The 21,872-nt window shown below is 43.3% G+C and overlaps 1 protein-coding gene across 1 annotated transcript in view; it reads left to right on the top strand.

Moving 5' to 3' along the window:
• The window catches only part of PARP4 (poly(ADP-ribose) polymerase family member 4), an 89,883-nt gene extending 72,958 nt beyond the window's left edge, over positions 1-16,925 (top strand). Inside the window, 6 exon segments of the mRNA XM_049781639.1 lie at positions 1,006-1,101; positions 1,577-1,846; positions 5,457-7,013; positions 8,093-8,192; positions 12,899-13,025; positions 16,552-16,925. Of these exon segments, the coding sequence (XP_049637596.1) occupies positions 1,006-1,101; positions 1,577-1,846; positions 5,457-7,013; positions 8,093-8,192; positions 12,899-13,025; positions 16,552-16,720 (2,319 nt within the window). The 3' untranslated portion in view covers positions 16,721-16,925.
• The last annotated feature ends 4,947 nt before the right edge of the window (positions 16,926-21,872 follow it).

Raw genomic sequence — 21,872 nt, 5'->3', positions numbered from 1 at the left:
GCACAGCCGGCATTTGCCTTGCAAGCAGCCGACTCAGGGACCAAAGGTGGTTGGTTCGAATCCTGGTGTACCCATATGGTCCCCCGTGCCTGCCAGGAGCTATTTCTGAGCAGACAGTCAGGAGTAACCCCTGAGCAGCACTGGGTGTGGCCCAAAAACCAAAAACCAAAAAAAAAAAAATCAATTTAAAAATATTTTAAATAGGGGCCCAGAGAGATAGCATGGAGTAAGGCGTTTACCTTTCATGCAGGAAGGTCATCGGTTCGAATCCCGGTGTCCCATATGGTCCCCCGTACTGCCTAGGAGCAATTTCTGAGCCCGGAGCCAGGAAAAACCTCTGAGCACTGCTGGGTGTGACCAAAAAACCACACACACACAAAACAAATATTTTAAATAATAAAACAAGCAGTTTAAGTCTCCCACAATGTGTCTCAACAGTAAACACATATTTGTATGAGAGATCCTGGGTCTGAGCCCCAGCATTCCTTCCCTCACCCACAAAAGAGAAGGACAACATGCCTGTAAAATCTACCTGAAATTCACCACATACCTTTTTGTAAGGTACTAAGGTCTTGAGAGATAGCACAACAGGCAGGGTGCTTGCTTATAGCTGAACTGGGTTTGATTCCCAGCACCCCATATGGTCTCTTTAGTCCTTCAGGAGCAATCCCTGAGTGCAGAGTCAGGAGTAAGCCCTGAATACTGCTGAAATGACTCAAGAGCAAACAACACACATATATACACACACAGAATAAAAAGGTACAAAGGCAATACATGAATTCTCTCTGTGACTTAGCTTATCACTAAATCCTTCAATCCAGTTCGATCAGGATGTTTAGACATGGACTCAGTATTTACTATGAAATATGAATGATATATTCTCATGAATATGAATAATAACATGCTTTAATTTTTATTAAGCACCTTTGATGATGATTTAGTGCTTTATGTTTAGTTCAACAGTGAAAAAATCAAACAGGACCTAATTTTACTTATTCCTCCTAGATGAAGAAGCAAAATTTAAAGTCTCTGATTATTAAACTCAGTAAAGAAAACTCTCTGATAACACAATTCACAAGCTTCGTGGCAGTCGAGAAAAGGGTAGGTATTCTTCTTTCATGGGGTCTCTCTGGCACTTTCCCGGGTATGCCTCAGTTAGGGCGCGGCACAGTTGCTCTCAGTTCATGAATCACATACCATCAATTTTATGTCATAGTGATTAATTAGGTAGGTGAACATTTTGAGATAAAGTATAATTTTGCTACATTTTAGCCTTTAACCGTTATATTCATCTAAGACTTACAAAGAACAGAACAGGGCTAGATCAACCCTTAACAAAACCCTTTCTCCATCATGAGTCTGAGAGCAGACTCAGGGCAGCACTTGGCAAAGTCCCACCTAAGATGCACCCTGCTCAGCAGTGCCCTTTGCAGAGTGTGCCTATTTTCTCCCCTATTTCTTCTGACTTATGACCCAGGACACAGGCCTCTCCAACACATTCCAAAGCAAGCATCCTAAGACATTACCGTGTGTAGTCATCATTAACAATGACGTCTGCTTTTGTGATTCAATATAGGATGGTAATGAGTTATCTTCGCTTAATGCTACACATCTTATGAGTCTCATTGCTGAGGAAGATGTTGATTGTCTGCCATACATGAGCTGGCAGGAGGAGCAGCTCGAGTCTAGAATGCTACAGGATGGGCACCTTGTTCCTAATGAAGACATAGATTGTTATGAAGAAGCAGATTATTGTTTGCAAGATGAATTGTTCGATGCAGATAGTTTTCCAGGTATTTTCTATGAATCAGAGGATAGAATGACACAGGAAGTCATTGAACAGCAGGTACGTTGATAATTGAACTTTTATATTTACAGGGTAGGAGAAGAACTCTGCTAAATAGCACCTTATTCCTTGTATATGCAAAAGTTGTTATCTTCCTGATAATGGTAAATACTTATACATTTATTTATTTATTTATTTATTTTTATTTTTGGGCCACACTTGGTGATGCTCAGGAGTTTTTCCTGGCTATATGCTCAGAAATCACTTCTGGCTTGGGGGACCTTATGGGATGCCATGGGATCCAACCACGGTCCATCCTGGGTCAGACACATTCAAGGCCAATGTCTTACTGCTACACCACTGCTCCCGTCCCTTGTATATTTCTTTTTTAAAAATGCTGAATCTAGGTGATAATACAGTGGATAGGGCATTTGTCTTGCACATGGCTGACCTGAGTCAATCCCCAGTACCCTATCTTGTCCCAGAAGTCTGCCATGAGTGATCCCTGAGCACAAAGCCAGGAGTAAGCCAGAGTGTGACTAAACAAACAACAAGACAAATAAAATTATCATCAATCGCTGTGTAAAGCACCAGATAAATGCATCGTTGTGAAAGTAGCAACATTTCTAATTAATAAATTTAATATGCCAACATTCTTTATTTTTTTATTTTTTTTATTTTTTTTGGTTTTTGGGCCACTCCCGGCGATACTAAGGGGTTACTCCTGGCTGTCTGCTCAGAAATAGCTCATGGCAGGCACGGGGGACCATATGGGACACCGGGATTCAAACCAACCACCTTTGGTCCTGAATTGGCTGCTTGCAAGGCAAACACCTCTGTGCTATCTCTCCAGGCCCCCAACATTATTTATTTTTTTTTAATTTTTTTTTTTTTTTTTTGGTTTTTGGGCCACACCCAGCGATGCTCAGGGGTTACTCCTGGCTTTCTGCTCAGAAATAGCTCCTGGCAGGCACGGGGGACCATATGGGACACCGGAATTCGAACCAACCACCTTTTGGTCCTGGATCGGCTGCTTGCAAGGCAAACGCAGCTGTGCTATCTCTCCGGGCCCCCAACATTATTTCTTAAACCTTATTGTGCTTGGGGGCCATAGAGATAGCACAGCGGTAGGGCATTTGCCTTGCACGCAGCTGGCTCAGGATGAGCAGAGGTTTGAATGCCAGCATCCCCTATGGTCCACTGAGCCTGCCAGCAATTTCTGAGCACAGAGCCAGGAGTAATCCCTCAGAGCTGCCAGGTGTGACCCAAAAACCAAAAATAAAAGTTTTTCTGGGTCTGGAGTGATAGTGCAGCAGTAGGGCATTTGCCTTGCACGTGACTGACCCAGGACGGACCTCAGTTCGATCCCTGGTGCCCCAGATGGTCCCGCAAGCCAGGAACGATTTCTGAGTGCAGAGCCAGGAGTAAACCTTTGAGCGTCACTCGGTGTGGCCCAAAACAAACAAACAAACAAACAAACAAAAAAACCCCAAACCAAAAATAATTGTTTTTCTAATGTCTTCCATAGAGGCAGGCAGAGGAGAGAGCAGTGGGGGAGGACAAGAGGGAAACTGGGGGTATTGGTGGTAGGAAATGTGCACCGGTAAAGGGTTGGGTCTTGGACGTTGTATGACTGAAACACAATCATGAACAACTTGGTAATTGTGTATTTCATGAGGATTCAATTGAAGAATTTCTTTAATTAACTAAAATTTAAAAAAAAATCTATTAAAATTTTGTTTTTCTTTGGAGGGCTACTCCCAGCTCTGTGCTTGGGGGTCACCCACAGGAGTGCTCAAGTGATCAAGTGGTACCTGGATCCAAGTATGGGATCCTTCTGGAATCAAGAATGCTCTGTATCAACTCAATCATTGAACTCTCCGGCCCCTCCATGTAATTTTTTTTGGGGGGGGTCACACCCAGCAGCGCTCAGGAGTTACTCCTGGCTCTAGGCTCAGAAATCACTCCTGGCAGGCTCAGGGGACCATATGGGATGCCAGGATTTGAACCACCATCCTTCTGCATGCAAGGCAAATGCCCTACCTCCATGCTATCTCTTTGGCCCCCTACATGTAATTTTTGGTTGTGGTTTGGGACCATCCAGGCAATACTTGGAGGATCCTTTACTCCTACCTGTGTGTGCATGAGGGCAGGAGGGGGAGCTACTCTTAACTTTGCTCAGGGACCATATAGTGCAGGCAACTGAAGATGCACCATGTGTTAAGCCTCATGTGTATTCAGCCTTTTGAGTTATCTTTCTGGCCCTACAAGTATATTCTAAGAACAACTCTAAATTAAATTCAAATAATAATAGTAACACAGCATCTGCCATTTTCTTCTACATCTTGTTTATATTCTGGTATAAGTATTTATATATTCATTTAGTTATTTTGGAGTTTTTGAGATTGAGGCTAGAGCAATAGTACCATGGGTAAGATGCTTCGATTTCATGTGGCCAAACTGTGTTTAATCTCTGGTACCCCATATCTTCCCGGAGCACATCTGGAGTGATTCCTGAGCACAGATCCAGGAGTAAGTCCTGAGCACTGCTGAGTGTGAACCCAAACCCAAATAATAAAGTTTTTGTATTTCTTTTTTCTCTTTCTTTTTTATTTTATTTTTTGGTTGTGAGGCTATACCCTGTGACGCTCAGGGGTTAGGTTACTCCTGGCTAAGCACTCAGAAATCGCTCCTGGTTTAGGGGACCATGTGGGACACCGGAGATCGAACCCAGGTCCGTCCTGGGTCAGCCACAGGCAAGGCAAGAGCCCTACTGCTGCGCTATCGCCCCGGTCCCTTTTTTCTTCTTTTTGATAATATTGCTATATTAATTCAGATAAGGGCCTGAAGTAATTTATTTTAATTTAATACTTAATTAAAGGCTAATTCACAAATTGTTTTACAGATATGTATAAAATATTTTGTGGTTCTCTTTCTTATATAAAATGTGGATTGTTAGGCCTGGAGAGATAGCACAGCGGCGTTTGCCTGGCAAGCAGCCGATCCAGGACCTAAGGTGGTTGGTTCGAATCCCGGTGTCCCATATGGTCCCCCGTGCCTGCCAGGAGCTATTTCTGAGCAGACAGCCAGGAGTAACCTCTGAGCAACTCTGGTGTGGCCCAAAAACCAAAAAAAAATGTGGATTGTTTAGGGGCCTGAGCAACAACAGTATAGCTTGTAGGATGTAGTCTGAGTTTGATCCCTGGCACCCTGAACTCTAAAGGAGTGATCCCTGAACACAGACCAGGAGTAAGACTTGAACTCAGGCAGGTGTTCTGTCCCCCCAAAAGAAAAAGAATAAATATATGAAAAGCAGTGGATAGGTGATATTCACTAAGACCTGATCTGGTTCTGAAATGCTATGCCTTGGTCTCCTAACTAGTCTTGATTTTTTGGGGGGAGGAGCCGTACCTAGTAGTGCTCAGGGATTTCTCCTGGCTCTGCACTCAGAAATTGCTCCTGGCAGGCTCAAGGGACCATATGGGATGCCGGGGATTGAACTCAGGTCTGTCATGGGTTGTCCACGTGCAAGGCAAACGCCCTACTGCTGTACTATCGCTCCGGCCCCTCAGTCTGATGTTGAGTTTACTCTTGTCACTGCTCTGAGATAGGCTCCTGGAAAGTCAGCTGTTCGCTTGATTGTTGATTTATTGTCTTCCCTCCTGGGCAGCCTCCTTCTGTATCCTCTGAATGGAATGAAGTCTTGGAGCGTCAGAGTTGGATTGAATGTCAATCAGCAAAGTCAGAAGTTCCTACATCTCCCAAATTGATTAGGTTAGAATCTCTAATGTTCCAGTCTGAGCCACCCAGAGATGTGGACAAGGCCTTGAATTTAAGTCAGGTCGATTCACTTAAAGCCCAGGGATTCAAACGAAGACCCAAAAGAGCCAGGGCTGTTCTTTCCTGTTTCCCAAATTTACTGATGCCGGCTGCCTGTGCTCCTCCCTGTCCTCCTGGACCTTCTCCCGAACAACCTCCTGCTCCCCAATTCCTCAGCTCTCCTGCCCTTAAGCTCTCCTTAAAGGAAGTTGCTACCTGTGCTTCCCACTGTCCCCCTGCAGTCCAGCTGTTCAGCTCTCCCATCCCACCACAGTTTGCTCCTGCCTCACCTGCCCCACTCTTGAGCTCTTCTGTCCCCCCACAGCTAGCTCCTCCTCCTCCTCCCCCACAATCACCTGGTTTTGCAGGGCCAATTTTTCCTGGTGGTCCCCCAAGCTCGGTTTCTACTGGAGCTCCTCCCCCTCCTCCCCCACAACCAGGTGGTTTTGCAGGGCCAATTTTTCCTGGTCGTCTCCCAAGCTCGGTTTCTACTGGAGCTCCTCCCCTTCCTCCCCCACTCTTCAGGTCTCTTACCCCCCCAGAGCCTCCCTCTGGTCTCCCACCTGCACCTGTACCTTGTGGTCCCCCCTGGTTAGTTTGTAGTGGAGCTCCTCCTTCTCCTCCCCCTCATCCCCCTCTCTTCAGCTCTCCTTCTCTCCCTCCTCTCCCACCTTTACCTGGTCCTGTTGGGCCATTTTCCCCTATTGGTCCCCCCAAATCAGTTTCTACTGTTTCATGCCCAACATCTGTTCCTTCGTTCACTGATGGCCCCAAAGTTGGCCTTCCTAGCCCTTCCCCACCATTGTTTTCTCTCCCTGGTGCCTCATTTAAATACAGTCGAGGCTTTGGTGCTTCCTTGGGCTCCCAGCACAGTCTGGATTCTTCTTCCAATCTATTTGGATCCACTGAGGGTTCTTTTGCTGGAACTCCTCTCATACATAATTTTGGAAAGAAGAAACAGCAGCCCGTTCCACCTGCTCCCCCTGAATCCCATGGCTTCTCCATGCAGGCCTGGTCTAGTAGTCCTCTCCCTTCTTCTGACACTGCCCTTCCTAGTGAAGAGCCAGTTCTTGGCCATTTGGGAACATCCCCTTCCCCAGAGCTGCCAGGACCTCCTAACTCTGATCCGCAACAAAGGAGCAGGCAGATATACCACCACATGGCATCAGCGTCTTTCCAACTTGATTGTCTCACTTCCACAAATCAAAAAAGTCACCTGGAAACAGAAAACGATGGAGCATCAGTATTCCTACAAAGTAAATTTCTTCGTAAAAGGATGAGAAAATGTAAAACAGATAGCTTCATTCAACTCTCAGGGACAGGCGAAGATCAGGAGTGCATGGCCCGTGGAGCCCAAAAAGGGAAGAATTTCTTGTCCTGGAATGAACTTTTCAATCTCCAAACAGAGGTATTCATCTCATTTCTTACATCTCTGCTTAAGTAGATTTGTAGTTCAGCATCCAGTTCTATATTACCTGGAGAGGTACTTGTGCCAAACTGCAAACCTACACATTGCTTCCTTCACTGAAAAAAAAATATTACTTTGGGCCCAGAGAGATAGCACAGCGGCGTTTGCCTTGCAAATAGCCGATCCAGGACCAAAGGTGATTGGTTCGAATCCCGGTGTCCCATATGGTCGGTCCCCTGTGCCTGCCAGGAGCTATTTCTGAGCAGACAGCCAGGAGTAACCCCTGAGCACTGTGTGGCCCAAACCCCCCCCCCCCCAAACATTATTTTAAGAATGTTGCTTGGGCACTCACTTTGGCAATCCATATACTAAAATTGGAATGATAGGAGAGCAGCATAGCCCTGCAGAAGGATGACCTGTAAAAATGTTGCTTGTGGGCTGGAGACATAGTGCAGCAGGTAGGGTGCTTCCCTCACATGCATATAGCCCACCCAGGTTTGATCCTTGGCATTCTTGAGCACTATCAGGAAGGATTCCTGAGTGCAGAGTCAGGACTAAGCCCTGAGCACCCCACTGAGTGTGGCCCATAAAAAACCCATAGTTTTGGGGCCGGAGAGATAGCATGGAGCTAGGGCATTTGCCTTGCATGCAGAAGGACAGTGATTCGAATCCCAACATCATGGTCCCTGGAGCCAGCCAGGAGCGATTTCTGTGCATAGAGCCAGGAGTAACCTCTGAGTACTGCTGGGTGCAACCCAAAAACCAAAAAAAAAAAAAAAAAAAAAAAAAACTTATGGGCTGAAGAAATAGCACAGCGGTAGGGCATTTGCCTTGCGTGCAGCCAACTTGGGATGGACCTGGGTTCAATTACCAGCATCCCATATGGTCCTCAAGCCAGCCAGGAGCGATTTCTGAGTGCAGAGCCAGGAGTAAGCCCTGAGTGCTGCTGGGTGAGACCAAAAAAACAAACAAACAAACAAGCAAAAAAACAAAATATATATAAATTTACATCATTGAATAGTTTTCTATATGCTGAAATTTAAATAATGTATATTAAATGGGCTTTCTTAATTTCACAGGATGGCTTCTGGAAACTTACACCAGAACTGGGGGTTCTATTAGATTTTAATACAAGTGTTCTGAACAACTTCCTAGAAAAAAAAGGCATTCGATCTCTAGGTAAGTCACTAGTTTTCTATGAAATGTTTTGTTCTTAAATGTTATAAAATCTTCTAAAAAAACTGTCAGTTATGTGTAAATAGAATAATATTAACAAGCCAATATAAAGGGAGAATTATTTGGAGGGAGGGGGCTTGGGCCATATCCAGCAGAGCTCAAGAATTACTCATGGCAGGTTCAGGGAACCATATGGGATGTTGGAAGATTGAAACCGGGTGGGCTGTGTGCAAGGCAAACACCCTACTGGCTGTACTATCGCTCCAGCCCACAACTTATTTTTAATTATATCTTTTGGACCTGTGTACACTTAATAAGTGTTATTAAAATTAATAAGTGTAAGTAAAATTAATAACTACAACTATTCCTGTTACCCTAAGTCTATCATATGGAAACTATTCCTATTACCAAACTCCTTGTAGTAGGAAAGGCTGCTATTAAAAAACCCAAAACTCGCCGATCCAGGACCAAAGGTGGTTGGTTTGAATCCCGGTGTCCCATATGGTCCCCCGTGCCTACCAGGAGCTATTTCTGAGCAGACAGCCAGGAGTAACCCCTGAACACCGCTGGGTGTGGCCCCAAAACCAAAAAACAAACAAACAAACAAACAAAAAAACACCAAAACTAATGGCTAGAAAAATAGTTCAGTGGGTAGGAACTTGTACATGGCCAGCCTGAGTTATATCCCCAGGCATCCCATATGATCCTCACCAGGAGTGATCCTTGAGCACAGAACCAGAAGTAAGCCCTGAGCACTGTCTGGTGTGGCCCCAAAACAAACAAACAAAAAGCCCCAAAACTCTCAGTAACTTAGTCAAAAGTAACTTTTTTTGGGTATATGTATTAGTCAAATATTGAGCAGAAAAGAAACTCCAGTCTACTTGTTCTTTTACAGACCCAGTTGGCTGCCCTAAGGTGGCAGCATCACCAATGTAAGTCATTAAAATTATCCAGGTGGGGGCCAAAGAGATAGTTCAGTAGTTAGATGCTTCCCTGGGGCAGTGACCAGTGCCAGTTCAATCCATGTGTTACAATATGGTCCCCTGAAAACCATTAGGGGCCACTCCTAAGCACAGAATCAGGAATAGTATCTGAAGTCCATCAAGATATTATAATTATAATTATAATAATAATATTATTACTGGTTTTTGATCACACCCAGTGGTGCTCAGCGGTTACTCCTGGCTATGAGCTCAGAAATAATTCCTGGCAGGCTCAGGGGACCATATGGAATGTCGGGATTCGAAACACTGTCCTTCTGCATGCAAGGCAAAAACGTCTTACCTCCATGCTATCTTTTGGCCCCCAAGATATTATTATTATTATTATTTTTTTTTGTTTGTTTGTTTTTTGTTTTTTGTTTTTGTGGTGTCACACCCGGCAGTGCTCAGGGGTTATTCCTGGCTCCAGGCTCAGAATTTGCTCCTGGCAGGCACGGGGGACCATAGGGGACACCGGGATTCAAACCGATGACCTCCTGCATGAAAGGCAAACACCTAACCTCCATGCTATCTCTCTGGCCCCTAGAAACTTTTTTTTTTTTTTTTGGTTTTTGGGCCACACCCGTTTGACGCTCAGGGGTTACTCCTGGCTATGTGCTCAGAAATCGCCCCTGGCTTGGGGGGGACCATATGGGACACCGGGGGATCGAACCGCGGTCCTTCCTTGGCTAGCGCTTGCAAGGCAGACACCTTACCTCCAGCGCCACCTACCCGGCCCCATTATTATTATTATTATTTGGTTTTTGGGTCACATCCGGCCATGCTCAGGGGTTACTCCTGGCTCTATGCTCAGAAATTGCTCCTGGCAGGCTCGGGGATTCGAACCACCAGCCTTCTGCTTGCAAGGCAAATGCTTTACCTCCATGCTATCTCTCCAGCCCCCCAAGATATTATTTTGTTTTGTTTTTATTTTTTGGGGTTACACCTGGTGGTGCTCAGGGGTATTGCTGGCTCTGCGTTCAGAAATTACCCCTGACAGGCACAGGGGACCACATGGTATGCCTGGAATCAAAACACAGTCTCCTGGATTGGCTATGGCAAGGCAAGGCAAACACCCTATCACTATGCTATCTCTCTAGCCCCTCACTAAGATATCAAAAAAAGAAAGAAATAAAAAAAGACACATCCTAAAAATGTTCTGGAACTAAAGAATAATAGATAATAATAAATAAAATAATAAGTATATAATAACAAAAAGTAATAAAATCATAATAAATAAAATCAGACTTTTAAAAGATTGATGGAAAGCTACAAGTCCTGTTTATCTGCATGTTGAATAGGGGGTTGTGCATTCCACAATCCCCAGAGAGGGAAAGGGATCCCCATGCCCCAATTTGGGTAGAACAAGAGACGCAGATCCGCAGCAATTCCAACGGAGGGAATAATCCACACAGGGTTGGGAAGGAAAAGCAGGACAAAAACTCACGCTGCAAACTGTTCACCCAGGAGCCAGTTGCTCCATCACGTGGAACCATGAGCCAAGATGGCAGCTTCCCCTCCAGGCCTCCAAAGCAGCCTTTATGGGGAAAAACCAAGACCACTCCTGAGGGGAGGGAAAAATGCCAGATGAGGAGGCAATAAGGAAACACGTTTAAACAGGAAAAGCAAAGGACCCAATCGAGAGACATCTTATTAGAAGGCAATATGAGAACCAATCCACAGGCCTCTACCAACATCTGAACATGACCATTGAAGTAAAGAAAATAAACCTGTGCTCAAGTGAATAGACTAGGGTGCATATTGTCTGTAGAACAATCAAGATTAAAGTCTAGTGATCAGCATGCTTGTGTACTGAGTTAGTATCCAAGGAGGCATGGTTTCATCTTGGGTCTATATGTTTAACTCAGTAATACTTATTGTGAGAAGTAATTTGAGGTAGTCAGTTCAATCATATCATTTGATTACAAATTATAATCTGTATGCTTATATTTTGTGTGTGTGTGTTATTGTGGCAAGAGAACTCTAGATATAATTCATTTTTCTAGCAAATTTAAGGATATGATAAGCTTAGCTTCAGTTGTCTTCATTTTGTCTTTGTTTTTTATTTTATTTTATTTTATTTTTGTGGTTTTTGGGTCACACCCAGCAGTGCTCAGGGGTTATTCCTGGCTCCAGGCTCAGAAATTGCTCCTAGCAGGCACGTAGGACCATATGGGACGCCGGGATTCGAACCGATGACCTCCTGCATGAAAGGCAAACGCTTTACCTCCATGCTATATCTCCGGTCCCTCATTTTGTCTTTAAATAGCAATTTTTTTGTTTTGTTTTGTTTTTGGGCCACACCCAGCGGTGCTCAGGGGTTACTTCTGGCTGTCTGCTCAGAAATAGCTCCTGGCAGGCACGGGGGACCATATGGGACACCAGGATTTGAACCAACCACCTTTGGTCCTGGATCGGCTGCTTGCAAGGCAAACACTGCTGTGCTATCTCTCCGGGCCCTTTAAATAGCAAATTAATGGGCCAGAGAGATAATACAGGAGTAAGGCAATTGCCTTGTATGCAGGGCTCAATTCCCAGTACCATAAATGGTCCCCGAGTCATCTTTAAGCTCAGAACCAGGAATAAATCCTGTTGTGATACAGAAAAGGAAGAAGAAAAAAAAAATGGTTCACTTAAGGACCTTGAGACTTTGGAAAGTGTTATCCAGTTTTGTCATCTTCTAACATATCATAATTGTTATAATATTATAATATTTTTCCTTCTTTGTTTTTTTTTTTTTTTTGTTGTTGTTGTTGTTCTGGTTTTGGGTCACACCCGGCTGTGCTCAAGGGTTACTCCTGGCTCTGCACTAAGAAATCTGCTTTGACAGGCTCGGGGAAACCATATTGGATGCCGGAATTCAAATCATCCATTCTGGATTTGCTGCATGCAAGGCAAACGCCCTACCGCTATACTATTGCTCTGGCACCATCTTTTTCCTTCTTTGTCAGGGGCAGTACTTAGGAGCTACTCCAGCATCCATGCACAGAAGTGCTTGGCTCAGAGGACAGCCCAGTGCTGGGAATTCAATACAGTACTCAGCTCCAGCCCATCCAACTATGGCTCTGGCCAAATTATTTCTCCCTCCTTCCCCTTCTCCTCCTCCTTCTCCCCCCGCTCCTCTCTCTTCTTCTTCTTTTCTTCTTCTTCTTCTTCTTCTTCTTCTTCTTCTTCTTCTTCTTCTTCTTCTTCTTCTTCTTCTTCTTCTTCTTCTTCTTCTTCTTCTTCTTCTTCTTCTTTTCTTCTTCTTCTTCTTCTTCTTCTTCTTCTTCTTCTTCTTCTTCTTCTTCTTCTTCTTCTTCTTCTTCTTCTCCTCCTCCTCCTCCTCCTTCTTTTCTTCTTCTTCTTCTTCTTCTTCTTCTTCTTCTTCTTCTTCTTCTTCTTCTTCTTCTTCTTCTTCTTCTTCTTTTTTTTTTTTTACAGCTGGCTCACTGTGTGAGGATAGTCCTGGTCTTGCTAATTCCTTAGCAGAATTTTTTGTTTTGTTTTGTTTTTGGGTCACACCCAGCAATGCTCAGGGTTTACTCCTGGCTCTACGCTCAGAAATCGCCTCTGGCAGGCAAAGAGGACCATATGGGATGCTGGGATTGAACCACTGTCCTTCTGCATGTGAGGCAAACGCCCTACCTCCATGCTATCACTCTGGCCCCCAGAATTTTTATCAACAGTCATAGAATAGCAGTTTCCGATACACTTTGAGGTTTGTTTGTTTTTTTTTTTTACTTTTAGGTACAAAAGGAAGAGAGTGTCTGTTGGACCTGATTGCCACTTTTCTGGTGCTGCAATTTCTTTGCCTCACATTGGAGCAAGCGGGAATCAGAGCACTGATGAAACTGGATGATGCTTCTCTTTTCGGGTAATTTGATTCACCTACATTTTGTACCATTTTTTTAATATCTTTATTTAAACCCCTTGATTACAAACATGATTGTGGCAGGTTTCAGTTCCATTTAAATCTTTCGAGAGACAGAGTGTCCATAAGTACTACCTTGCCTGTGTCCATAAGCACCACTATTGGGAAATTCTGTGTTGTTGATTATTTGTTGTTTGTTTTTGTTTTTGCCTCTCAGGTTGCTCAAAAAAAGGCCTTGAATGTTTAGGTAGAACCTGCATTAGAGTCCAGATTTGGGTGCTGATTTAGTGCCTTTTTACGATAATTTATCCATTCTGTGTTTTGTTTTGTTAGTTGTTTTTATGGTAAACTATTTTTTTTAGTAAACTATAGTATTTGTTATTATAGTTTACTAATACCTCAACAATTCCAGGACCTGGAATGGGAATACAAATGAAAACCCATATTCAGATTTGCAGAAATATTTAAATGTTTACATCAAACAATCAAATGGTGTCCTAAAGAAAATATGGTCTAAAATTTGACCTTGACAAATACAGCTTAACATGTACCTGAAACTTCAGGTTCAAATTTAGGATTCTGGGATCACTTGAAGTCAGATTCAGATAGCTGTGTAGAAAGAAAGCTATTTCTTGGATCCTGAACCCTAGTCTGAAGACTAACACAGTGCCTCTCTTCAGGTCTCTTCAGGATGAGCCCTTTATTCCAATAATATGAATAATGCATATATTTGTTCATCTCAACAACAAACTCTCTGAGCTATAACTGAGATCATAATTAGGGAAATTGGGGGGGGTTGTAGCTATGTCTCACTGTGGGCTATTTGTCGCTCTCTGGGAGTGACCGCTGGCAGTGACTGAAGGCTATATACAGAATTACGGATCAAACTAAGTTGGCAACATAGAGAGCAAGTGCCTTAGCTTCTGTACTCTGTACTATACCTCAACCCCCACCCCACACTTTGATTTTGTTCATTTGTTTTCCTTTTCCTTTTTTTTTTTTTTATGGTTTTTGGGCCACATCCGGTGACGCTCAGGTTACTGTTGGCTATATGCTCAGAAATTGCTCCTGGGTTGGGGGACCATATGGGAAACTGGGGATCAAACCAAAGTCCGTCTTAGGCTAGTAGGCATAAGGCTAGCCACTCCAGCCCCTCGTTTGTAATTTTCTGTTTTGGGTACCACATCCAGCAGTGCTCAGGGATCATGTGGTGCAGGATTGAACACTCAAAGTACATGCTCAGTCTGCTGAATAATGGCTGCTTCCTGAGATTTCCAGTTTGAATAAAAACTATGCAGAATCACATAGTCAATAATGTGTAACTACAAGTTAGAGTTTGCTCTCAGCTGTTAACTACTACATTGTACCTGTCTGGCCTGATTTCTCACCAGTTACAGGGGAGAGAAATCAGGAAGACAGAATTTCAGAATTTCAAGCTTACCCCAGGAATTTTCTTTAAAACTTAAGGTTTTTTGTTTTGTTTCGTTTTGCTTTTTGGGTCACACCTGGTGATGCTCAGGGGTTACTCCTGGCTATGTGCTCAGAAATCTCTTCTGGCTTGGGGGACCATATGGGACGTCGGGTAATAGAACCGAGGTCCTTCCCAGGTTAGCATGTACAAGGCAAACGCCCTACTGCTTGCACCACCATTCCGGCCCCTAAAACTTAGGCATTTATTTTAAACACTGAGACAAGTTCTAACATGATAAAACAAAATGTGAAGTAGTTTATTAATGATAATCAGATTTTCTTTTTTGGCCACACCCGGCGGTGCTCAGGGGTTACTCCTGGCTGTCTGCTCAGAAATAGCTCCTGGCAGGCACGGGGGACCATATGGGACACCGGGATTCGAACCAACCACCTTCGGTCCTGGATCAGCTGCTTGCAAGGCAAACACTGCTGTGCTATCTCTCCAGGCCCAATCATATTTTCTTTGAGTCTTGAAAAGACTTGAGGGGACTGGAATGATAGCACAGTGGTTAGGGCATTTCCTTTGCACACGGCCGACCGGAGTTAAATCCCTTGCATCCCATATGGTCCCCCAAACCTGCCAGGAGCAATTTCTGAGCGCAAAACCAGGAGTAAACTTGAGTATCACCAGGTGTGGCCCAAAAGCAAACAAAAAAAGAATAAAAATAATGGTCTTGACTATTCTACAGCATTTTATGGATACAAGCTTTGATTTGGGGAGGGATATTATGATGGGAGGTTAAGGCACACACCTGCCAGTGCTCAGGGGCTATTCCTAGCTCTGTGCTCTGGAGTGGCCCCATTGGAATGCTTAGAAGACCATCAGTGATGCCAGGATTTTAGTCAGGGTCCACTGCAGCTATGTGAAAGGCTAATGCCTCACCTTCTATACTGTCTCTCTGGCTACGCTTAAAGTTTTTGTGTTGTGCATATTTTACTAGTAAATTTTTACATGATAGAATGCATGATAAATGCAGGTCAAATTTATGGAAGACCCTCAGGTATTCTTCAGGTAACCAATCAAACTGAGCATATAGTAGAAAGGGAAAGAATAGAAAGTTTTGTTATTAAAAGAATAGCTTGCTCTAAAAGAATGTATAGGATTTATATCAAGAAGGATGGGAAGAGAGACCAGAAAGATAGAACAGGTGTAAGGGACTTGCTTGTTTGTGGCTGAATCTGGCTCAAATCCCAAGCACTACAAGTGGTGGTATAATACAGCAGGTAGGACAGTTACCTTGCACACAGCCAATCCAGGTTCAATCCTAGCATCATATATGTTCCCCATATCCATCTAGGAGTGATCCCTGAGCACAGAGTTAGGAGTAAGCCCTAAGCACTGCTAGATGTGGCCCAAAACCAACAAAAATAAGAATAGAGATATGTATAGCGGGGAGGGACTTATTTGGTCAAGGATTTTCTTTTTTTTTTTTCTTTTTTTTTTTTTTGGTTTTTGGGCCACACCCGGTAACGCTCAGGGGTTACTCCTGGCTATGCGCTCAGAAGTCGCTCCTGGCTTGGGGGACCATATGGGACGCCGGGGGATCGAACCGCGTCCGTCTCCTAGGCTAGCGCAGGTAAGGCAGGCACCTTACCTCCAGCGCCACCGCCCGGCCCCGGTCAAGGATTTTCTTTACTCAGGAATTACTCCTGGCAGTACTCAGGGGACCATATGGGATGCAAGGGATCAAACCCGAGTCGGCCACATGCAAGGCAAATGTCTTAACCACATATTATCACTCTGGTCCCAGAAAGAGGATCTTAATAAACATATATAGAGTCTAGTAAAAGCTTGCATTTCCCTGGTACTGTCAAAGAAAGCAACAAAGCTAGCAAAAGCTGGGAGTGGTAGAGTAGATAAAACATACTTAGAAATATATTGTATGTGTTCAAAACACTACATCAAGTATAAGAATCTCTATGAAATGTGAAGGAGAATGGCTTTTATTAAAGTTTAACATTTGAATTAATTTCTTCAATATAATGTCCTTGATTTGGGACCATATTACATGGCATCTGTAATTATATTCTAAAACTGATAGAAACTTTTTTTGCCTAGATGTATTTCTTGGGCTTTTGAGAAAATCAAGAAAGCAAGTGAATGGGTAAGAAGAACTGAAGGGCAATATTCATCTATCTGCCAACGACTTGAGCTGGGTAAAGATTGGGACTCAGCCACCAGACAACTACTGAGATCTAATCCACAAGCACTGCTCACCTCTTCATAGTTCTTAATTACAGCAAGGCTTAATCAAATGAAGCTGTATTTCATATTTTCATCATGTTTCAATGTATTAAATAATCAAACATTAATGGATATCTAAGTAATGAAATTTAAATATGATTTGATTCAATTTAGCAATGGTCGCCCTAAAATAAAAATAGAACTGTTTCAATGCATGAACAAACTACAATAAAATTTAAATGACAGTATTGCAGATTTTTTTGGTTTAAATCATTTTATACTTTTTTTTTTTTGACTGAATTGGGCCTCACACAATTTACCATTGAGCCATATATCTCACCCTGTGCTTAAATATTCTAAGATATTTGGGTGGTCCTGGAAACTTACTTCCCCTTTTAGAGGGCTAGTAGAGAATTAACTGGGCAGGATTAGACAAGCAGAAAAGAAAGAGGCCTTTGCACTATATGATGTAGCCTCATCTAAGCCCACTTCTGGGTCCTAAATTGCCAGACAGGCTGCAGTCAGCTTCCTCCCCATGGGGTTGCTGGTTGGCAAATCTCTTGATAGGAACAAGCTAGACGTGCCCCAGTGATTCTTTCATGGATCTTCGTTTATGTGTGGCATTGAAATTCTCATCTAGACTCTGTTCAGAAATTTTAAGTTCTATACTTCCATTTAGGTCTAGAATCTTCTTTGAGTTGGTTCCCCCTGCCCTACTCCACCCCCACCTCTCACTGCTATTTCCAGGTCATTTCCTCACTTGCCTAACACCACTGTTTGTTTGAGCTCCAGTGTTTGCTTATCCTCCCCTTGAACCCACTTTTCTCATTGCCTGTGAATTTTCTTCCAGAGCTTTCCCTCACTGCCTTCCTTTGGAGTGACTTTCAATATCCTTTCTAGGAGGCATTAGCTTTTTCTGGGCTTGAATTACAAAACTAATGGAGCCACTGGGACATCTTGTGGTCCTTAAGGGATGGGGGGCTTATGAGGTACTGACAGAACTTTTCCTACTTGGCACCCTTATTTTCCTGGAAGACCAGTATTAAATCCTTATCACCTTCCACTGCCAATGAAGCAGAAAGCTCAGAATTCAGCTACCCATACTCCAGTACCTGCTCCACCGAAAATTAGCTTTTCAGCAACCATGGACCCCACAGGACATACTGCGATACCTGTCCCCTTTAGGGGGTGCAACATGGACCATGGGGAGCTGGCATCTTTGCTGTTTTCTACTCCTCCTCTTACTGTTTAAATAATTTTTTTTGGGGGGGTCACACCTGGTAAGGTTACTCTTGGCAGGCTCAGGGGACCATGTGGGATGCTAGGACTTGAACCATCGTTTGTCCTGAATCGACTGCATGCAAGGTAAATCCCCTACCGCTGTGCTATATCTCTGGCCCCCAAATAATTAATAAATCATCTTAATTGAAAATGGGCTTCTGATGTTTCTATCATGAAATCAATCAGATCTTGGCCTTGTTCATTTGTTTGCTCAATAAGATTGCTGAAGATAACTGTGTTTTCTTGATTTACTAGATTAAAGTAGTTACAGGATTTAAAAGATTGATAATATTGATAATTCTTCAGAAGCAGAGTGTGTGTTGTTATCCAAAGGTTCTGACATACTGTTATAAGAAACTTAAAGGCAGGGACTGGAGTAATAACACAGCAGTAAGGATTTGCCTTGCACGTGGCCAACACAGGATGAACCCCGGTTTAAATCCCAGCATTCTTTTTTTTTTTTTTTTTTTAATTTAAACACCTTGATTACATACATGATTGTGTTTGGGTTTCAGTCATGTAAAGAACACCACCCATCACCAGTGCAACATTCCCTCACCAATGTCCCAAGTCTCCCTCCTCCCCACCCCACCCCCGCCTGTACTCTAAACAGGCTCTCCATTTCCCTCATACATTCTCATTATTAGGAAAGTTCAAAATGTAGTTATTTCTCTAACTAAACTCATCACTCTTTGTGGTGAGCTTCCTGAAAAATCCCAGCATTCTATATAGTCCCCCATGCCTACTGGAATCGACTTATGAGCACAGAACCAGAAGTAACCCCTGAGCATCATTGGGTGTGACTCAAAAACCAAAAAAAAAGAAGGGGGGCCGGACATAGCACAGCGGTAGGGCGTTTGCCTTGAACGCAGCCAACCAATGGACAGAGGTTCAAATTCGGCATCCTATTGGTCCCCATGCCTGCCAGGAGTAACCCCTGAGCACCACTGGTGTGACCCAAAAGCCAAAGAAAAAAGAAACTTAAAGGCAAAGAAAAAATTCACACTAGTCATCAAACCTTAAATTACTATTCTCCTTGATCTTTGAATTCTAATAAGGAATCCAATTCTAGAAATGTATCTTGCAGAGATCTGAATTCATATTTGTATTTTCTGTATTCATATTTTAATTGCTGCTTTTAGGAAAAATCGAATTTCAAATCTTCATCAAATTCAACGCAAAAGGAGGTCAGTCTGACAGTCTTCTTTACAAAGAGCAAACAAGCATTGCCCTAAAACTTTATGCTGAGTTATTTCTCATGGTTTTGTGTAACAAAATGGAAAAATAAATTAAGCATCTGAAGTCACATGTTCGTTAGGAACCAGAAGACCACATCTTTTTTGCAGGCCAATCTCGTGTATAAATTACTGCCTCAAATCCCCCATTTCCAGACTTTGACTAAGTGCTCCCACTTTCTGTCAGGATTTGTATGGTTCAACTGGACTAGTTTGAATCATCCATCCATCCAGGGACTAACTAATAACATGACCTCTTGGCCATGGATTCCCCTCATATCCAGTCTGTGACAGCAATACAGTACACATCACTTTACATCACATTTAATATAAAAATATTAATCTGGGGCCGGAGAGGTAGCATGGCGGAAAGGCGTTTGCCTTGCATGCAGAAGGATGGTGGTTCAAATCCCAGCATCTCATATGGTCCCCCGAGCCTGCCAGGAGCGATTTCTGAGGGTAGAACCAGGAGTAACCCCTGAGTGCTGCCGGGTGTGACTCAAAAAACAAACAAAAATATTAATCTTTTTTTACCATTTGTTTTGTTTTGTTTTTGGGTCACACTCTGTAGCGGTCAGGGGTTACTCCTGGCTCTGCTCACAGAAATTGCCCGTGTTAGGCCATGGGGGACCATCTGGGATGCTGATATTTGAACCATTGCATGCAAGGCAAATGCCGTACCTCCATGCTATCTCTCCGGCCCCCTTAAAATATTAATCTTTTTGTTTTGTTTTGTTTTGGGGCCACACCCGGCAGCACTCAGAAGTCTCTCTTGGCAGTCTTGGGGGACCATATGGGGTGCTAGTAATCAAACCACCATTCATCCTGTGTTGGCCGCGTGCAAGAAGGCAAACGCCCTACTGCTTTGCTGTTGCTCTGGCCCTTATTTTCCTATTTCTTAAATAAGAAATTTGTTTTGTTTGGGGGCCATACCCAGCAGAGCTCAGGGCTTGCCATGATTCTGTGCTGAGAGATCACTTAGGGCAGGGCTCAGGGGACTACATGGGGTATTGAGGATCAAACCCAGTTTGGCTGTGTGCAAACCTTACCTACTGTACTCTCTATCTAGCCCTGAGAAACTTTTACAATGAATATACCTGAGTTCATTGGTTAAAAAAAAAAAACACATAAAAGCAAGGCCAAGAAAATAGCAGAAAGGATTGGAGTATATTTAATCCCTGATAGTTTGTAGACTCCTACACTGCTGAGCCATTGCAGCTTTGCATTGTGGGTTCCAGCATAGAAACATTTGGCTTGGATGGCTGAGTATTAGGGAAAGTGGCTCTTGACTCTTTGAGCATTGTTTAGTAGGCACATACACAAACCCTCAAAAGTACTAAAGGCAGAGAAAATTATATGGCTCTATCAGGATTTAAAAGATGTCAGATTGCCATAAATTTAGAAGGCTTTACTTTGCTTTTTGCTTTGACTTGTTGATAAAACTGCATCTGTTGCATTCTATACACTGTCCCACATACTAAATCTGTCTCATTTCCTTTTTCTTTCCTCATATTTCTTGGAAACTTGAAATTAGATTAAAAGCCTGAGTAGGTTAAGGATTAGGAATCACACCGTCTGGTTCTACTTTTACAATGTTCACACTCACCTCTAGACTTCCAGTATGAATTTATGTTTCCAATGAAAGATTTGTAGAGACTTTCGTATACGTTGTAGTATTTCTGGCTGGAGAGATAACGCAGGGTTAAATGCTTTCCATGCATGTAGTAAAGCCTGAACTCTATCTCTGGTACTCCATATGTTTCCCTTGAGCACCGCCAGGAGTGATCTCTGAGCACAGAGCCAAGAGTAAGCCCTAAACACTGCAAGGTAAGGCTGAAACCCCCACCTCCATAATAATAGTTTTGTTTGTTTTTTGTTGTTTTTTGTTTTGTTTTGTTTTGGGTCACACCCAGCACCGCTCAGGGGTTACTCCTGGTTCTACGCTCAGAAATCATTCCTAGCAGGCTTTGGGGATCATATGGGATGCTGGGATTCGAACCACCGTCCTTCTGCATGCAAGGCAAATGGTGTTTTTGGGTCATGCTATCTCTCCAGCCCCCATAATAATAGTTTTATCTATAATGGTTATATCATCTCAAACGATTTTCATGAAACATTATGCTTTTATATCATTTCTTGATATGCTAGATATTTTTCTTGAAACAAGAATGAGCTTTCCATCAACCTTTTTGTTGATGATATTTTCACTTATTTTAAATTTATTTCGTTGATTTGGGGTCGGGGTTTCCCCCAAACACTCAGCAAGGCACTCCCTGCAATAATTGGCCCAACCAGCAGATTGGAAGGTCAGTGCCAGGCCAGGCTCTGGGCCATCCCCTAACCCTGGTGTGTAGCTCCCAAACCAAACACACACACACAAACACACACACAATAATAAAAACAAAACACAACGACAAACAAACAAGATCTGGTGAGCCTCTCTAAAGGGATCTGTTGGATCATTCTTTTTTTTTTTTTTTTTTTTTTTGGTTTTTGGGTCACACCCGGCGGTGCTCAGGGGTTCCTCCTGGCTGTCTGCTCAGAAATAGCTCCTGGCAGGCACGGGGGACCATATGGGACACTGGGATTCGAACCAACCACCTTTGGTCCTGGATCGGCTGCTTGCAAGGCAAATGCCGCTGTGCTATCTCTCCGGGCCCTGTTGGATCATTCTTAAGC

This window comes from Suncus etruscus, chromosome 10 (assembly GCF_024139225.1).
Source record: "Suncus etruscus isolate mSunEtr1 chromosome 10, mSunEtr1.pri.cur, whole genome shotgun sequence".
NCBI lineage: Eukaryota > Metazoa > Chordata > Mammalia > Eulipotyphla > Soricidae > Suncus > Suncus etruscus.
Note: the sequence above shows the minus strand (reverse complement) of the source record. Positions and strands in the feature narration are given on the sequence as shown.